The 18,707-nt window shown below is 40.8% G+C and overlaps 1 protein-coding gene across 8 annotated transcripts in view; it reads left to right on the top strand.

Moving 5' to 3' along the window:
- Ash1l (ASH1 like histone lysine methyltransferase) overlaps positions 1 to 18,707 on the top strand; it is a 130,441-nt gene that overhangs the window by 68,393 nt on the left and 43,341 nt on the right. For all 8 annotated transcript variants that reach the window (XM_029475230.2, XM_029475227.2, XM_029475228.2 and 5 more), the window contains 5 exons: positions 2,666 to 2,845; positions 6,338 to 6,432; positions 13,065 to 13,138; positions 15,552 to 15,597; positions 15,711 to 15,819. In XM_029475230.2, the coding sequence (XP_029331090.1) occupies positions 2,666 to 2,845; positions 6,338 to 6,432; positions 13,065 to 13,138; positions 15,552 to 15,597; positions 15,711 to 15,819 (504 nt within the window). The remainder of the gene's footprint in view (positions 1 to 2,665; positions 2,846 to 6,337; positions 6,433 to 13,064; positions 13,139 to 15,551; positions 15,598 to 15,710; positions 15,820 to 18,707) is intronic.

Here is an 18,707-nt window from a genome sequence, read left to right as displayed (position 1 = left end):
TTTTCTTTTAAGATTTATTGATTATATGTAAGTACACTGTAGCTGTCTTCAGACACGCCAGAAGAGGGCGCCAGATCTTGTTACGGTGGTTGTAAGCCACCATGTGGTTGCTGGGAATTGAACTCAGTGACCTTCAGAAGAGCAGTCAGTGCTCTTAACTGCTGAGCCATCTCTCCAGCTCCGCTCTTCATTTCTTAAGAGTTGGTCTTTTTTAATCTTTTTTTTGCACTGGCTAAAGACATTTACAGTGATGTAAATGTTCATGAGACAAACATTTGTTTTAGCCCTTACATTAATAAAACCACTTAAGTCTTTAAGTTTTTTTATGAGAGGCAAATAGAATATCTGGGAAACTTTTGGTACCATTTTGTAGCTATGTTTTATAGCTTTTATAGTCTACTTTATAACTGTTTCAGCTTTTAGTGGTGCTAACATGAATAATCATGTGCCTGCCCCATCTTTGTTGGAACCAAAAATACCTTTTTTGTTGTTATTGTTGTGATAGGGTTTTGTTTTGTTGCTGTTTATTTTTCAGACAGGGTCTCAAACTTGGATTCAGGTTAGCCTCAAATTCTCAACAAACATTGTATCTCGGCTCACGGATTCTGAGAGTACAGATAGCATGGCCACTATACTGATTTCCCTCACCTTGTTGGTAGTTTTTCTTCCTATCTTCACTATGTAGCCCTGGCTCAACTGAAACTTGCTATGTAGAGTCAGCTGGTCTCAAACTCAGAGACCCTCCTGCCCAACATCTGGAGTACTGGGTTTAAAGGTGTATGCTACATTGTTACCTTGCCTTATTTAGATTTCTTTATGGTAGGAGAGGGGGTAGCTTGTTTGCATCTGTGGGAGTGCTCATGTATGCACATACATGTGAAAGCCAGAGATCAGCCTCAGGTTTCTTTCACTGGGAGCCATCACTTGGTTTATTGAGACAAGTACCCAGGGACTTAGCACTTAGGTGAGGCTGACTGGCCAGAAAACCCCAGGAACTTACCTGTTTCTGTTTCTGCCTTTCTAGTTATGAGTGCAAGCATGTATTGCCATACCTTTACATGAATTCTGTGTGTCAAACACAGTTTCTCGTGCATACATAGCAAGCATTTTGTATACCATCTCCCTTGCCCTAGATTTCTTAAATGTTATTCATTATATCAAACATGATAGCATCATTTTGTTTGGTTCAAGACAGTTTCTCATATAACCAGTGGTGCATTAAACTAATGATGCTTCTGCCCCCTTAGTTCTGCCTTTGCTAACACATGACTCATCTCTAATGCATGTGAGTTTGATGGATTTTGGTTGATTGGTTTGTTTGAGATGGGGTCCTATGTATCTCAGGGTGGCCTTGAACTTTCTGTTTAGTCCAGATAACCTTGGAAATTCTTGAACCCCTGCCTCTTCTCACTGTCTTGTTGTTTGTTTGTTTGTTTGTTTGTTTGTTTTTTTATTATTGACTTTCAGTAAATTTGTTATGCTTTTGCCTTGTTTTATTTGAGTAGGTCTTTCTCATGATATCTTAGGTTCTTGTTGTTAAAAACAACAACAACAACAACAACAAAAACCTAAAAAACAAACTGGGCAGTGTTGGTGCATGCCTTTAATCCCAGCACTTGGGAGGCAGAGGCAAGTGGATTTCTGAGTTTGAGGACAGACAGGGCTACACAGAGAAATCCTGTCTGGGAAAAAAAACAAAACAAAACACCAAGTTTATATTTTTCATAAAAATGTGAATGGTTTTTATATCCATAGTCTCAAGTCCATTTTTAGTACGTTGTTAACTTTTTGGAAAGTCTCAGTAAGCTGTCCAAGCTAGCCTTGAACTTGGCATCCCTCTGCCTCAGCCTAGGTAGTAGTATTGTTCATAGATTTGTGCATTTGAAGATTGTTGTTGTTCAGACACAGCCTGTGCTAGGCTACCTTCAAACTTATAACTCGAGGGTGCTGAGATTACATGTGTGAGCCTTTACACCTGACTGCACTGATTTGGTTTTCTGGTTCAGGGTGATCTTGAACTTTCTGTGCTGCCAAGAATGACTGAACTCCTGATCCTTCTGCATCAACTTTTTAAAATGAATTTATTTAAGTTTATCTTATTCCATCAGTGTTTTGCCTGCATGTGTGTCTGTGTGAGGGTGTCAAATCCCCTGGAACTGGAGTTACAGACAGTTGTGAACTGACGTGTGGGTGCTGGAAATTAAACCCAGGACCTATGGAAGAACAGCCAGTGCTCTTAACCACTGAGCCATCTCTTCAGCTCTCTGCTTCAACTTCTAAGCAGTAGAATGAAAGGCCCTGATCACCTCACTCATGTGCCTTTATGTTTCTTTCTTTAAGACAGGGTCTTACTGTGTAGATCTGTCTAACCTAGAACTCAGTAGAATAGGTCAGGCTGGCCTCCAGCTCAGAGGACTGTGCCTGACTCTGGCATTAGACATTAGAAGTAGGCATCAACATGCTTGAAGCATGGCTGTAATATCAGTACATGGGAATGGGAGGCTCAAGACTCTACCAAAATATGTGTGTGTGTGTGTGTGTGATCACATATATGTATTATATAAAATATGAAATGTAATTATATATAAAATATTTATGTTTATAAGTAAATAATATAATATATATAATTATTTTTCACAATAACATCTCCAGACACTTTTTCTAGCTTTATAGAAACACCAGTTGAAATTCCCAGTCCTCTTGAAACGCCTGCTGAACCTTCTGAACCTGAAAATACCTTGCAACCTGTGCTGGCTCTCATCCCACGAGAAAAGAAGGCCCCACGTCCTCCAAAGAAGAAATACCAGAGAGCTGGGTTGTATTCTGATGTTTACAAAACAATAGAGTAAGTAGTAGTGACTGTAAACTTATATTTTCTAATACCTGTTATCCATCCATAATTTTTTAAGATTTATTTATGTATTTATTTTATGTATATGAGTACACTATAGCTATATAGATGGTTGTGAGCCTTCATGTGGTTGTTGGGAATTGAATTTTTAGGACCTCTGCTCGCTTCAGTCAGCTCCGCTTGCTCAGTCCCTGTTTGCACTGGCCTAAATATGTTATTATAAATAGGTACACTGTAGCTGTCTTCAGACACACCAGAAGAGGGCGTCAGATCTCATTATGGGTGGTTGTGAGCCACCACCTAGTTGCTGGGATTTGAACTCAGGACCTTTGGAAGAGCCATCTTACCCGTTGAGCCATCTCGCCAGCCCCCTTTTTTTTTTTTTTTTTTTTACGATTTATTTTGTGTGTATCAGTAAATGCTTTACCCACATGTATGTCTATATACCATGGGTAGATTGGAAAAGCAGTCAGTGCTCTTACCCACTAAGCCATCTCGCCAGCCCTCCATATTTTTTAAAAAGGTAAAAAATGAATCACATTTGTATGTGCATTCACACATACACATATTATATATAATCTAATATACATTATATATGTAATATATTTTATGTGTATAGCACTCTCAGATACCATTGTATTCACTAGACTGATGATGATGCTGCAGTAGGTTAGAGGGTTACAATTATCATTCTTAATGTTTAGCCTCCCCTAAGATCCATTCTGTAGTTTGTATTCTAATTATTCCTTTGCTGTTTAAAAGTAAGAAAGAATACTAGGTGTGATGCTGTGCACCTGTAATCCGAGCAGAGACAGGAAGATTGTCACTGTTCAAGGGCATCATTCTGTGCATGCCTGCCAGTCTCCATAGTGAGACAGTTCTCAGAAAGGGAAGGAAAGAAGGAAGGAAATTCAATAACACTGTCTGTTCAGATAAATGTATTTGGAGTTTTGTTGCTTACATAATTTGTCAAATAAATAAACTTTCCTGCATTGTTTGGAGAACTTTATAAACCCTTGGTACAGCTTGTTAAGCACTCCTTTGTTACTTCACTGCCATGGAGTCGAGCACTGGCAGTGTAGACCAGCCATTCAGCTCGGCCCTGCGGTCACAGCTGTGTATTCTAATGAGAAAGCTTTAGGCTGGCTCTTGGTAAATACCTTAAGCTGAAAGCCCAGATCTGACTGATATCTAGTGCTTCATACCTGAATATGGTTGGGCTTGTCTATAATCCACACAGGATCAGCAGAGCAAGCAGTGAGAGCCACCTCAAGTACATAGGGAACTATATCTGCCTGACCTGTCTTTTAAGAAGGGGGGCAGTGGGGACGGAGGATGGTGATTTTAAACACCAAGAGGTGTTCGTGGTAAAGTTAAAAACTAGCCTCGTGTCAAAGGACTGGGATTGTAGGCATGGGCTGCCACAGCTGGCCTGAACTCAGTTTTCAGGATGTTTTTTAAGAAAAAAAAAAAAAAAGTGAAACAGTCATTAAGCCAGGCAGGAGGTTCAGGAGTATTTTTAAAGTTTTCTTTAATCCCATCACTCGAGAGGCATAGGCAGTTTGAAAAATATAGAATTGAAAGATTAGACTTAAGAGCCCAAGGCTTGGTTACTGTCTTCATAGAGCACTTGTCCAGCACAGTCCTGCTCTTTCCAGTCTTTTTTTTTTTTTTTTTGACCCATAAAAATTTTCCCCAAGAGCCGGGCGTGGTGGCGCACGCCTTTAATCCCAGCACTCGGGAGGCAGAGGCAGGCGGATTTCTGAGTTCGAGGCCAGCCTGGTCTACAAAGTGAGCTCCAGGACAGCCAGAGCTATAAAGAGAAACCCTGTCTCGAAAAACCAAAAAAAAAAAAAAAAAATTTTCCCCAAGAAAAATATACACATACAATAGGTATCTGTGAGAGATGTGAAAATGCCAAGCTGAACCATTCTCTGGGTAGTAAGAAAGTTTATTGGGGATCAAATCACAAAGACTGTCTTGGGAACAGAAAACAGCAACTGGGCAGCAAAGTATTCGTGTTTTATAAGATAGTTGGCAAGGTGCAGGCTACTTTGATTAATTGAGCCCGAGATGTTCTTTACCTGAGGTAGATGACCTTTATGGGCAGGGGGAGATAAGGAAGGCAGTGCTTTTCCTGGTAAACAGGATTTTGAGACTCCCGGGGGATTTTGTTTAGGCTTTTGTTCACAATATTGTCTCCAGCACTAGTATTTTATAAGCCCACTTTGAACCAAACAGTGTATTAACCCAACATTTACTGATAATCATAAAGAAATTCATTTTAAAATCCTCTTCCATCCAGGTTGTTAGTGATGCTCGCCTTTAATCCCAGCACTTCAGTGATGAAGGCAGTCAGATCTCTTGGTTCAAAGCCAGCCTGGTCTACAGAGTGAATTCCAGGACAGCCAGCTATTGCTATACAGAGAAATTCAGTCTTTAAACACACACACACACAAATGAATCAGAGATGGCTTAGTACTTAGCACTTTGTGATCCTGCAGAAGACTCCAGTTTCAGAGAATCCATTACCCGATTCTGGCCTCTGCAAGCACCAAGCATACATGTGACAACTGAACTCATACAAGCAAAACACATATAAAATAACCCCCTTTTTTGTTGTTTTCTTTTGTATGCTATGTCTGCATGAGTGCAGGTGGCCATGTGCATATGTGGAGATAAGGCTGAACTGTGACTTCTCTCCTTCTCCATTGCCTCCATGACTGCAGACCTTCTTACCTATACAGCCAGGGCTGTTACTAAACAAATAAGATAAAATCAGATCTGATGAAATTCAAAATCTTTTTTTTTTTTTTTAATTTAGACAGTAGTAAAGAACCTCTCAGAGGGGATTTCCTGAATTTACAGTTTATTTATTTATTTTTATTTCTGTGTATTCACAGGTGCTTGCAGGTACCTGACAATACCTCAGAGGCCATAGGAGGGTACCAGATCCTCTCCAGCTGCAGATATTGGTTCTGGGGACCGAACCCAGGTTCTCTTTAGAGAAAACAGGCAATGCTATTAACTGCTGAGGTTTTTTTGTTTTGTTTTGTTTTGTTTTGTTTTTGTTTTTCGAGACAGGGTTTCTCTGTATAGCCCTGGCTGTCCTGGAACTCACTCTGTAGACCAGGCTGGCCTCGAACTCAGAAATCCACCTGCCTCTGCCTCCCGAGTGCTGGGATTAAAGGCGTGCGCCACCACTGCCCGGCTAACTGCTGAGGTTTTTAAGTATGGTTTTTAGATTAACGTTTTTCTTTGTACTCATTTATTGAAATGGGCTTGCACACATACACACTGAGGACAAAGAAGTGTTGAAAAGTTGATCCTTTCAACAGTAGAGTTCCCAGGGCTCTAACTCAGATGGTCATTCTCTGTGGCAAGGGCTGTTAGCCATTGAGCCATCTTACCAGATTTCATTTATTGTCATTTGGCCTCAGGAAGAAATTTGATTGGCTTTGTTTCTTATTCATTTTCTCATCACAGCCCAAAGAGCCGATTGATCCAATTAAAGAAAGAAAAGTTGGAGTATACTCCAGGAGAGCACGAGTATGGGTTGTTCCCCGCGCCCATTCATGTTGGTGAGTAATCAGCCCGCAGCACTTACTGGTAAGAAGAGATTGTGGATTGTGAACTTAGGAAAGGACTTGTATTCTCTGTTGTGCTGGGTTCAGATTCTTCAAAATCTTGACAAGGATTATGGGGATTTAGTTCAGCTGGTAGAGTGTATGCCTGACAAGAAGGAAGCCTGGATTGGATCCCCAGTACTGCAGGAACCAGGGGCAGGACTAGGCAAACAATGTCCATGTCATTTTGGCACTCAAGGTGAAGGCAGGAAGATCTGAAGCTCAGGGACATCCACAGCTACACTGATTTAGAGACATCCAGGATTGATCTATACACCAGTCCTGGTTTTCTTGTTTTTAAAATGGGTATTAGCTAAGTAATGGGCATTATTCCTTTTCTTCCAAGTGAGAATTTATTATTATTTTTTTTAATGTATGTGAGTTCACTATCGATGTCTTCAGACACACCAGAACAGGGTTTTGGATCCCATTAAAGATGGCTGTGACCCACCATGTGGTTGCTGGGAATTGAACTCAGAACCTCTGGGAGAATAGCCAGTGCTCTTAACCTCTAAGGCTTCTCTCCACACATACCCCATACCCCCAAATGAGAATCTTACGTAGGTTCTCCTGGGACACATTATGAACTGAAATTGATCAAAGACATTCTTTAGAGGGATCTTACTTTTATTGTTTGTTTATCTATTTGGGAGTTTTATTTTTGTTATTTTAAGATGAAGTCTTAGCTGAGCAGTGGTGGCCCATGTGTTATCATCCCAGCACTCAGGAGGCAAAGGCAGATGAGTTAAAGGCCAGCCTGGTCTACAAAGCAAGTTCCAATATAGCCAGAGCTACACAGAGAAACCCCGTCTCAAGAAAAAAAAAAGATAGTCTTATATAATTTAGACCAGCTTCAACTTGATACATATAACCTTGAACTCCTCTTCCCCTTGACTTTATCTCCAAATTCTGGTGTATATAAATGTGCACACCATGCCCAGCCCTCATCTCAGTTTTTAGAAATTAATTACTATCTCTGGCTTCAAGGAAAAGATCTGTAATCAAGGAAAGGAATACAGATGGTCTTAGTTTCTTTTTCTGCTGCTGTGAAAAGTATCCTAGGAAAGGCAGCACAAAAAGAAAGGGTTCATAGGCTCACGGCTTTCGGGGTCAGTCCACCAGTGCCAGGATATCAGGGCAGCAGGAGCTTGGAGCCGCTGATCACATTGCTCCATAGTCGAGAAACAGAGATACCAGTGCTTGTACTTGCTCAGCTTGCTTGCTCTCGTTTTATAGTCTAGGATCCTTTGCTTAGGAATTAGTCCCACCCACAATTAAGGTTGGTCTTCTCACATTAAAGTTGTATAATCAAGACAATCCCAATGGCCCAATCCCATTGAAAAATGAAATGAAAATGAATGTTGATATCATAACTCTACCTCTTGTTCATTGGCTTATTCCCGTATTATAATGTAAAATACATTCAATCCAACTTTAGAAGACCATGAAGTTTTTAAAACTTTTAGCACATTAAGAGTCAGTTACAAGCCAGGCAGTGGTGGCTCATGCCTTTAATCCCAGCACTTGGGAGGCAGAGGCAGGCGGATTTCTGAGTTCAAGGCCAGCCTGGTCTACAGAGTGAGTTCCAGGACAGCCAGGGCTACACAGAGAAACCCTGTCTTGAAAAAAAAAAAAAAAAAAACCCAAAAAAATAAAAATAAATAAATAAAAGTCAGTTTCTAGTCAGGCATGGCGCATGCCTTTTATTCTAACTGTTGGGAAGAAGAGGCAAGTGGGTGTCTGTGAAGTCAAGGCCAGCAAGTGCTATATAGTGTAACTTCATCTCAAAAAAAAAAAAGAATAAAGTCAGTTTCTTTACCTATGAATTAAAAAAAAAAAAAAAAACAGTTTACATATTTCCAACATTAACAGCACATTCCTGTTTTAAGAGGAAAGAATTTAAGCATAACAAGGAACAATCAAACGAGCAAGTAAAATCTAGCAGAGCAAAAACGAAGTCTTACAACTCCTTCTCTGTCATTTGGGGCTCATACTACAGTCACACGGGCAGAGCCCACTCCCCATCTTTACTATAGCACCTATTGGGATTCTTTCCCAGTCTGCTCCGTCCCACGCCCACTCCTCTGCATACTGGATAGGCCGCGGTCCAGGTATTCCCAATTTCCTGGAATCTCCATTTCAATTTAGGCTTTGCCTTCACAGCTTGAAGCACTGGCCCTCCAGTGCCCCCTTGCAAGAATGCCAGCCCTACTGCACATTCCCTGGCCACACCTATTCTCTGAAATCACACAGAAAACTCCATGACTCCTTAAGTCTTACTTTCTTACCAGCAAATTGACAACAGTGCATAAGTCTTCTAGCTACTTGACATCTCGCCTGGCCCCCTTGTGCCAGCTTCTGTCAGCTTTTATGTGCCATCCTTAGGTACCTGCTTTTTGTTTAAGTTTGCTTGTTGTTGTTATTATGCTGTCTGAGTATTTTTTCTACACTTGTCTGTGCACTCAGTGAATGACAGGTATCTATAAAGGCCAGAAGATGTCAGATTTCCCTATTACTAAGGCAGCTACAGATGATTGTGAGCTACCATGTGGTTGCTGAGAATCGAACTAGGGTCTTCTGCCAGTGCTCTCAACCACTAAGACATCCGTTTTTTGCTGCATTTCAACATATATATGTCATGTGGGTGCGTGTATGCATGTGTGTGTTGTGCATGTTTGTGTGAAGGAAGTTCATCCCACAGCATGTATATGGAGGTCAAAGGATAACTTTGTCAAGTTGGTTATCTCTTTCCACATTTATATTAGTTCCAGGGATCAAACTCTGGTCATTGAGTTTACACAACAAGTACTTAGACCTATATAAGCCATCTTACCTGCCCTGGGTCAATGCTTTGGAGGAGGACAAGGAATTCCTTCAGCAGCTGTCTGTTTCATTGTAGGCAGCCTTCCTTCAAATGAGCTTGGATCTTCTCAAGATGTAGCCTCTGGGCAGGTGCATTTTACCCTCAGGACACCTCCTGTTGTCCCAGTGCAATTGCACAGCTTCACACAGTGGTGCCACACTCTGGACCAGTTGTAGTTGCTTGAGAAACACCAGCCTGAATTCTCTCCTGTCTTGAAACTTCCTCTGCCAAGCAGTTTAGTCTACTATTTAACTCAGCTTTTTCAGATTCTCAGATTAAACAGAATTAAGGCAGATTCTTGATGGAACATTACATAAATGGTCCTTTTCTTATTGATTCCTTGATCCACTCTTAAACCTTATGAACTAGGCCTCTACTTAAAACTTTCTCTCAGTATTCTGTCTTCAAAGTTCCTACCTGAATAAGTAAACTCTGCTCCAGCATGCCAGGGCTCGTCTACAGTCCAGCCAGATAATAGTTCTAACGTCTGAGAACCACACCATCAGGGATATCACAGTAGCTGCCCCTCTCAAGTACCAGGGTTTTTGTGGTTTTGATTTTTTGTTTTGTTGTTTTTCACTGAGTTTCAAAAGTGATTGGTTGGCCATTTCTGGCTCTTTAACAGTTCATAGTTTCCCCTTACTTTCCTTTTCCCTCCACAGCAGCAGTTTGCAACTTCTGGGTCTCAACTCATTTGAGGGTCACATATCAGATATTCCACATATCAGATATTTATGTTATGAGCCATAATAGTAGCAAAATTACAGTTAAGAAGTTGCATTGAAACAATTTTATAGTTGGGGGTCACCACAACATGAGAAACTGTATTACAGGTCTCAGCATCAGGAAGTGTGAGAACCACTGCTCTACAGTCTATAACAGTAGTAATATCTACTGTATTCGGCCCTGCAAAGAAGTCTACAGTGCCTTTTATTGCAACGTATAGGTAATCCTTTCAAATGAATGATATCCTTATTTACTATAGTGAAGATTTGACCTACAAGCTCTTCACAAGGACAATCACATCTCCGCTTTTTTACTTTTAATTATTTACTTATATTATGTGTATGCCTATGTGGGTTTATGTGAGCCACTTGTATAAGGTGCCTGTGGAAATCAAAGATTATCAGATCTCCTGAAACTTATAGATTTTATAACACCTGATAATGGTGCTTGGAGCCAAACCTGGATCTTCTGGAAGAACAATAAGTGTACTTAACTGCTGAGCCATCTTTATCTCCCAAACAGAGATAGTCTATGACCATAGGTTTTTTTTGTTTTGTTTTGAGGTAGGGACTCACACTGCAGTTCTGGCTGTCCTGGAACTCAGTAGGAATCTGACTGCCTCTGCCTCTGAAGAGCTGAGATTAAAAGGCCTGTGTACCACAACCATTGCTAATTTAAGATACTTCCCCTCACCTCTAGTCCTTGAACATCTCGGGCTTCACTGTCTGACTCCATTTCAGCTGAGCCATCACTGCTCTGCTTTCCATCTCATTCTGAGAGCAATTGTACTCTGTTCTGGCTACTGAAGGCTTTGTCACCTGAGAAAATGTTGAACACATGTTGCAAGTGCAAGAATTCAGTCCTCAAGCTTCCATTATCTAGTTCATAGCCTAATTTTTTAAACTTGATTTATTTAAAATATGAATGCTCTGCTGCATATACATCCTCAGGCCAGAAGAGGGCACCAGATCCCATTATGGATGGCTGTGAGCCACCATGTGGTCGCTGGGAATTGAACTCAGGACCTCTGGAAGAGCAGTTAGCGTTCTTAACCGCTGAGCCATCTCTCCAGTACATTTCTTTAGATTCTTGGAAGCAAATCATTGGAGAGCAGTCAGAGCTCTTGACGGCTGAGCCCCTCATCTCCTAATTTTTAATGGCTCAGTTCATACTTAGCTGTGGTGAAAGGTCTTTCATGTAGGTAATTTTAGCACTCACGATCATATAGACCTTTTTTTTTTTTTGGTTGTCATCATTGCATGCATTAGACAAAGAGGAATGTGAGTATTGCTAGTAATGCCTCGAGTCAGTCCTGGTGTCTTGGTCCAAGGAAAATGTTAGATGGGACCTGTGAACAGAGTTCTGGTTTGAAGGTCAATTGGCGCACATGTGAATGAATCCTTACCTATAAGGAAAAACTTTTTATTAAAGAAGTTCAAAACCTTTCTGTCTATCTTTGCATTTTCTAGAGAAAACATGTATTGCAGGCAAACAATAGAATCAACTGTTCTCATAAAAAGTTTGTTCTCAAGTGAGTGCCAGGACAGCCAGGGCTACACAGAGAAACCCTGTCTCGAAAAACCAAAAAAAAAAAAAAAAAAAAAAAAAAAAGTTTGTTCTCTGTGTCTCAAAAATCAGACAAACAAAAGAATAATACCACACATGGTGGCTCTTGCCCTTAATCCCAGCAGTGTATGCGGTTCAAAGCCAACCTGGTCTACATAATAAGTTCCTGTACAGTCAGGAATGCATACAGGAACAAGACTCAGTTCCCTTCTCTAAAGATGAGTCTAGACTATTACATTTGTTTTCTGTCAGTATTAAGAGTCTACAGAAGCTGGGTGGTGGTAGTGGTGGTGGTAGTGCACATCTTTAATCCCAGCACTCAGGAGGTAGAGGCATAAGGATCTCTGAGTTTTGGGACAGCCAGGACTACACAAGAGGAACTCTGTCTCCAAAAGAAAAAAAGAGAGAGGAAGGGAAAAAAAAGAAGTGAAAAAAGAAAATAGTAGTTCAAGGTGCAGGAAAATGTTACTAGCATCTTAAATCTATTTATATATACTTTTTCCCATACCTTGTGTAGCCTGGCCTTAAACTCAAGATCTGCCTGCCCCTACCTCTGCCTCCTCAGTGCTGTGACTAAAGTGGGGTAGTTGTGTCTATATGTGAGTATATTACATGTTCAGCAGCCAGAAAAGGATGTCAGATCCTCTGAAGCTGGAGTTACATATAATTGTATGGGTGCTCAGATCCAAGTTCAGGAGCTTTAGAGACTAGTATGCAGTCTTAAGCCTGAGCCCTCTCTCTTCATATATATAATATGTCAGAGGCCATCGTTTAGGAACTGCTTCTCCTTCCACCATGAGTTTCAGATCCAGGGTCAAGGTATTTTACCTGCTGAGCCATTTCATGGGTGACATGTATTCTTCAGTTATGTAAATTCAAGTATGCCCCTTTTCTTTTGTTTTTTTTTTTTTTTTTAAATTTAATTTTGTATGTGGGAATATATGTTTCACAGTGCTGCGTGAAAGCAAAAGAACAACTGTAGAAGTTCAGTTTCTTTCCTCCAGCATGTTTGCTCCAGGGATAGAATTCAGTCAGTCAAGCTGGATAGCAGATAACTTTTTATCCATGAGCCAGCCTGGGTTTCTGTACCCTTCCCCCGTTAGTATTTTTAGATTGTTGTTGTTGTTGTTAATGTGTATGACTGTATTACCTACATGAATTTATGTGCATTCTGGTGTACCTACTGCCTGCAGAGGTCAGAAGAAGACATCAGGTCCCTGAACCTGGACTGACAGATGCCCTGTCCTCCACAAGAGCAGCAAGAGCTCTTGACCCCTGACCTTCTCGTCAGCCCTTAGCCCCTTTGTAGCATTTATCTGATTTTTCTAGAGATGATAAGCTTAAAATATATTTTGAGTGTGACTATTTGCTCTCTTTGTATGGACTGCGTATGAGAGTAGTTGTTGAAACTGACAGTGTCTCTTAATTTCAGGAAAGTATCTCAGACAGAAGAGAATTGACTTCCAGCTTCCCTATGATATTCTCTGGCAGTGGAAACATAATCAGGTACAAAGGGGCTCTTTTACCAGGTTTTCTTTTTAAATGATGAGGGTTAGGGAGTAGGGAGGATAAGTTTGTTTCCTCTGGTTCCATGTGATGAAATCTTAGGATATATTGGGAACTGTCCTTGTAAAAGATTAGAGACTAAGAAAAATGAATTTGTGTACATATTTAATGGGCAAAGCCTTTATTCATACTTCAGAATTACAGTAAGTTCCTGCTTCAATGGGCAACCTTTTGTTCTTATTGCTTTGGTAGCAAAGAGTTTGCGCTATAAGAATTCTATTTCATAGCCGGGCGTGGTGGCGCACGCCTTTAATCCCAGCACTTGGGAGGCAGAGGCAGGCGGATTTCTGAGTTCGAGGCCAGCCTGGTCTACAAAGTGAGTGCCAGGACAGCCAGGGCTACACAGAGAAACCCTGTCTCGAAAAACCAAAAAAAAAAAAAGAATTCTATTTCATGCAGGTCTTAAGAGAATGTAGATGAACTGCCAACAACACTTAAAAAAGAATCCTCAGGCCTTAAATTTAGTTAAAGGTTCTAGGCTCTATCTTTACAACAACCGTAGGGGGACAGAAGTATTCATACAAATGAAATAAATAGCAGATTTTTCAGCTTAGCTAAAATACTGTCAAAGTTATCCTTGGGTGTAGTGGTGACAGCTCCTCATGCAGTCAGGAGGCAGAGGCAGAGGTTGCTGTGAGTTCCAGGTCAACTAGAGCTACATAGTCTCCAAACAAAAGTTAACGCTGGAAAACCAAAGCCAGTGCAGTCTCCTCTGCCTCCTCTTCTCTGATGGTCTCTGAATTCTTAAAGAGTATTAATATGGGGGGAGGGGAAGGGGTGTAGAGATGATGAAATATAAAAGGGTGGATTATTGTATCTCCCTTTAGACTAGAACGCAACAATCAAGTCTCAAATGTAGAGAGAATCTCTTGTGTACTGTATGGAAGTGTCACCTGTCAATAAAAAGCTGATGGCCTATTAGCTGAGGCAGGAAATAGAGGGTGGGACATCCACAGAGAGAGAGAGAGGAATCTGGAAAAGAATCAAGATGGAGAGATTCAGCCCTGACCCTGAGGAAGACAGGCACAGGAAACTGAGGAAACATAACTAGCCTCATGGCAGACATAGAGTAGGCTCCGCCCAATGGAGATATGAGCTAGTGGGGACAAGCCGTAGCTTATGGCCCAGGCATTGATTTATAAGTTATTAGGTCTCAGTCATTATTTTGGGAACTGTGTACAGGTGGAAAACCCTGAGCCTACATGAAAAAGTTGGATATTTATGTCCATTTTTATTATCTTTGGTTAGAAGAATTGCCTTTGCTTTGTTTTTAGGCAGGGATTTTTCCCCCTCATTTTTTGTTATTGATACGGGGCTTTCAGCATATACTGAAGGAAAGTGATGAAGTGAATTGTAACACACTACTGAATGATGGAGTTTAGTCAGTTACTGTATCTGTCGCTACACACCTGAGTTCAAACATTAGAGCTCTTTGCTCTGTGCTTCGTATTACCCAGGCTAGTGCTGAACTTGCTGTGCAGCTAACACCGACCTACACCTCTGAGCCTCCTGCTTTCATTTCCACGGTGCTGGAATTGCAGATAAGCACCAGCCACACATTCTGCTTGTTGATTAGACACCCTAGTGAACATCTTAATGTTGCTCTCCTCAGATTTCCAGCCAATGAGTGTGATAGCCGAGAGGCCAGTTAATCTTCCTATCTTCATACAATTGCCTATAAACAAACGTTACACGTGTTTGGGGTTACAGGATTTTGTGCTTTGGGGGAGGGGTCATGCTGAGGCTTGAACATGCATGCTGCCTTTACGTTACCTGTACTTCCAACCCCTTCCCTTGTCATAGGAGCAAATAGAATCTTAAGTTATGCAAATCAATAATAGCTTTGGCCTTCAGAGTGCTTTTTTCGATTGTTATCCAGCAACAAAAGAAAAAAAATTGAAAGTGTATTGCTCTAAGCCAGATGTTCTTAAACACACCTGTAATCCCATCACTCGGGAAGGGACACAGAAGATCCAAGGGTTTACATAGAAAACGTCAGGCAATCCAAGGCTGGAGATGGTGGCTCAAAAGATTATGTCACTTTTTGTAAACCAGTTAGTACTTATTAATTCTAATTCTCTGTCACCCTTTATTTATAAGGATGAAATAAAAAAGATCACTCTGTATTTTCCTCAGTCATATTCAGGTCAGAAAATCTCAGAATTATTTACTGTGTGGCTTACATTAAGCTCACAGTGACCCTCCTGCCCAAGGGTTATAGAGGAGAGCCATCATACCCAGCAGCCTACAGATATTTTTGTATGAACAGAAGACACTTCCTGTATTTCTAGGAATTGATGCCACACTGTCATTTGAAGCAAAATGCTTTATCAATGTTTTTTTTTTCTCCTAGCTATACAAAAAGCCAGATGTCCCCCTGTATAAAAAAATCCGTTCAAGTGAGTAACTTAGAAGATGTTTTTTCCACCTTCAAAACATCAATGTTCCTCCTGTCTTGACACTTGAAAGATAATTCAGTATGTTCAAAAACTTTTATTTTCTATCTTCTAAGATGTCTACGTTGATGTCAAACCACTTTCTGGTTATGAGGCTACCACCTGTAATTGTAAGAAGCCAGATGACGACACCAGGAAGGGCTGTGGGGATGAATGCCTAAATAGGTACTGTAACTGATTCTCTAAAGCCACATTCTGAGGACTGTGTATGTGTGCAGTGTGACCTTTCCTTCCTCTACATAGAGGAGCACACTGATACTAACAGACTGAAAACAGCATCAGAAAGAAGCTTGTGTACCTAAACTTAAAATCTTCTTACTATTGATGAGACGTAGGAATGGTTAATTGTGTGCTACCTTCCCCGGGCTGGGGGGGGGGGGGAGGAGTTTCCGAGGATGATATGAGATGTTGTAATCTACTAATATGCAAAATATTTTCTGTTTATTTTGTCAGTTGATTTTCTTGAGACATGATTGCTCTGTGTGGCAGCCTTGGTTGCGCTGGAACTTTCTTTGTAGACTAGGCTGGCCTGAAACTTGAGATCTGCCTGACTCTACCTCCCAAGTTCAGGGATAAAAGGTGCCACCATCACATGGTTAACAAGCAAAGTGTTAAGTGCCTTTCTAGCTTTCAACATTTGGTAGGGACAGTGCAAAGGAAAGGCACACTATTCAAGGGAAACTATGCTAAGAAACTATTAGCATGTGTAAGCATACACATGGTCAGTGGCCACTGATGCTGTGACAGGGTAAGAGTATCATCAGAACCATGTCTGTGCTGGGCTGACTCACTTGGAGATAGTGGCTGTTTTTAGTGGGATCTATTTGTTTTCTGTTGTCTTAAATCTCTGCTCTTCCCGCTTAGCCTCCCAAGTGCTGAAATTTTAAGCATACTCTACCAGGCATAAAATGGAAATGCCTAATAAAAAAGGGAAAGAGGGAAGATAGAATTTGTGAATTTTAGTAATGCATATGAATTTACAGAAAGCAAAGAATCCTAATATTCCGGGTGTGGCAGCGCACACACATATAATCTTAGCACTCGAAGAGCTAAGACAACAGGAACCACACAAATTTTAGGCTGTCCTGCTCTACAAAGTAAGTTCTGGGCCAGCTGGGGCTACATAGCTAATCCCTGTCTGAAAAAAAACAGACATACCAGTATCCTTTACATCATGACCATTGCCAGAGGTAAGTGCTTCTGAAGTCCTCCAGTGCCCTGTCAGCTGGAGAGCTTGGCTTGCACATGCCAGGTGGGGACCTTCCTGACTTAGTCTACTGTAAATGCATATGAGATAGTTTATACATAAATACAGTTTTATTATTGGTAATAATGTTGGTGTAAGCAATGAGTTTTTAGGAAAGAATACTTTGTGTGTGTGTGTGTGTGTGTGTGTGTGTGTGTAAGATTATGTACACGACAGTCATGCAGGAAGAGTTAAATTACAGGTGGTTGTCAGCCTCCCTGTGTCTCCTGGCAACTGAATCCCTATCCTTGGCAAGAGCATCAAGCAAGTGCTCTTAACTACTGAGGGAATATTTTTCTAGCCCCAATTATGAGTATTTTTTTGGTACTGACTTTTCACTCACAAATATTCTGATATTTTTATTTTATTTTTGAGACAGTTTGGGCACATAGTACTAGCTTGGCTGAGCTAGTACTATGTGCCCAAACTGGCCTCAAACGCAAAACAGTCTTTTTGTCTAAGTTTTTAACCTGTCTTGGTTTTTTTTGTTGTTTTGTTCTTATGAGACAAGGTTTCTCTGTGTAGCCCTGACTATCCTCTAACTTGTTGTATATATAAAGCTGGCCTCCTGCCTCTTCTTCCCAAATGCTGGGATTAAAGTTGTGTATCACCACCTGGCTTGCTTTTATTTATTTATTTTTTGTGGTTTTATGTGTGTGTGTGTGTGTGTGTGTGTGTGTGCGTGCAAGTTTTATACTTTGTGATAATAATCATGCCCAGCTACTTACAGACATTTTAAATTTATCCATCATCACTTTGATGACTTTCTGTCATCTGTCAAGTTGATAGGCCAAAATTGGCCTCTTCTGTTTTGGTCAACTAATGTCTTTTCAGTGTCTCACTATTACAAATGTCCGGGGAGCCAGGATGTGGTGGTGCACACCTTTCCTTCCAATACTTGGAGGCAGAGGCAGGTGGGTTTCTGAGTTCGAGGTCAGCCTGATCTACAGAGTGAGTTCCAGGACGGCCAAGGCTACTTGGAGAAACCTGTCTCAAAAAGGAAAAAAAGAGTCATTATTGGATCTGGCTCAGAGGTTAAGAGCCCGGAATTTCAGCCTCAGTAGTTTCTGACTTCCATCGGCAACAGGCAGGCACATTGTTTACATGCAAATTACCCATAAATATAAAATAAATAAAACATCTTTTACAGTGATTTTTTTTAAATGTCTCTAATAAGCTTGACATGTGCTGAACACCCGTGTGTACCCTTGTACTTCTGAGGCACAGACAAAATACTACATTGGAATCTGACATTTTATTTGTGTGTGTGTGTGTGTGTGTGTGTGAAGCCAGCCATACATACATTTTGAATTTTTTTTAAAGATTTATTTATTTTATGTAAGTACACTGTAGCTGTCTTCACACACTCCAGAAAAGAGTGTCTGATCTCATTATGGATGGTTGTGAGCCACCATGTGGTTGCTGGGATTTGAACTCAGGACCTTCAGAAGAGCAGTCAGCGCTCTTAACCGCTGAGCCATCTCACCAGCCCACATTTTGAATTTTTATGATAAGTAAATTTTACAGGGCAGTGATGGTCATTAATCCTACCACTTGGAAACATAGGCAGGTGGATCTCTGAGTTGGAGGCCAGTGTGGTCTACAAATCAAGTTCTAGGACAGCCATGACTACACAGAGAAACCCTGTCTCTAAAAAAATAAAAAGCAAGTAAAATTTAAAACTATGTGAAATATTTTTATACAATTGTGGCTATTTTAATTTTTCAAATTAATTTTTATTTATGTGTGTGGGGTTTTGTCTACATGTCCATATGCACACTACATGCTTGCCTGGTGCTCCTGTAGG

The sequence above is a fragment of the Mus caroli genome, unplaced genomic scaffold (genome assembly GCF_978045245.1).
Source record: "Mus caroli unplaced genomic scaffold, Mus_caroli_1 scaffold_3, whole genome shotgun sequence".
In the NCBI taxonomy this organism is placed as follows: domain Eukaryota; kingdom Metazoa; phylum Chordata; class Mammalia; order Rodentia; family Muridae; genus Mus; species Mus caroli.
Note: the sequence above shows the minus strand (reverse complement) of the source record. Positions and strands in the feature narration are given on the sequence as shown.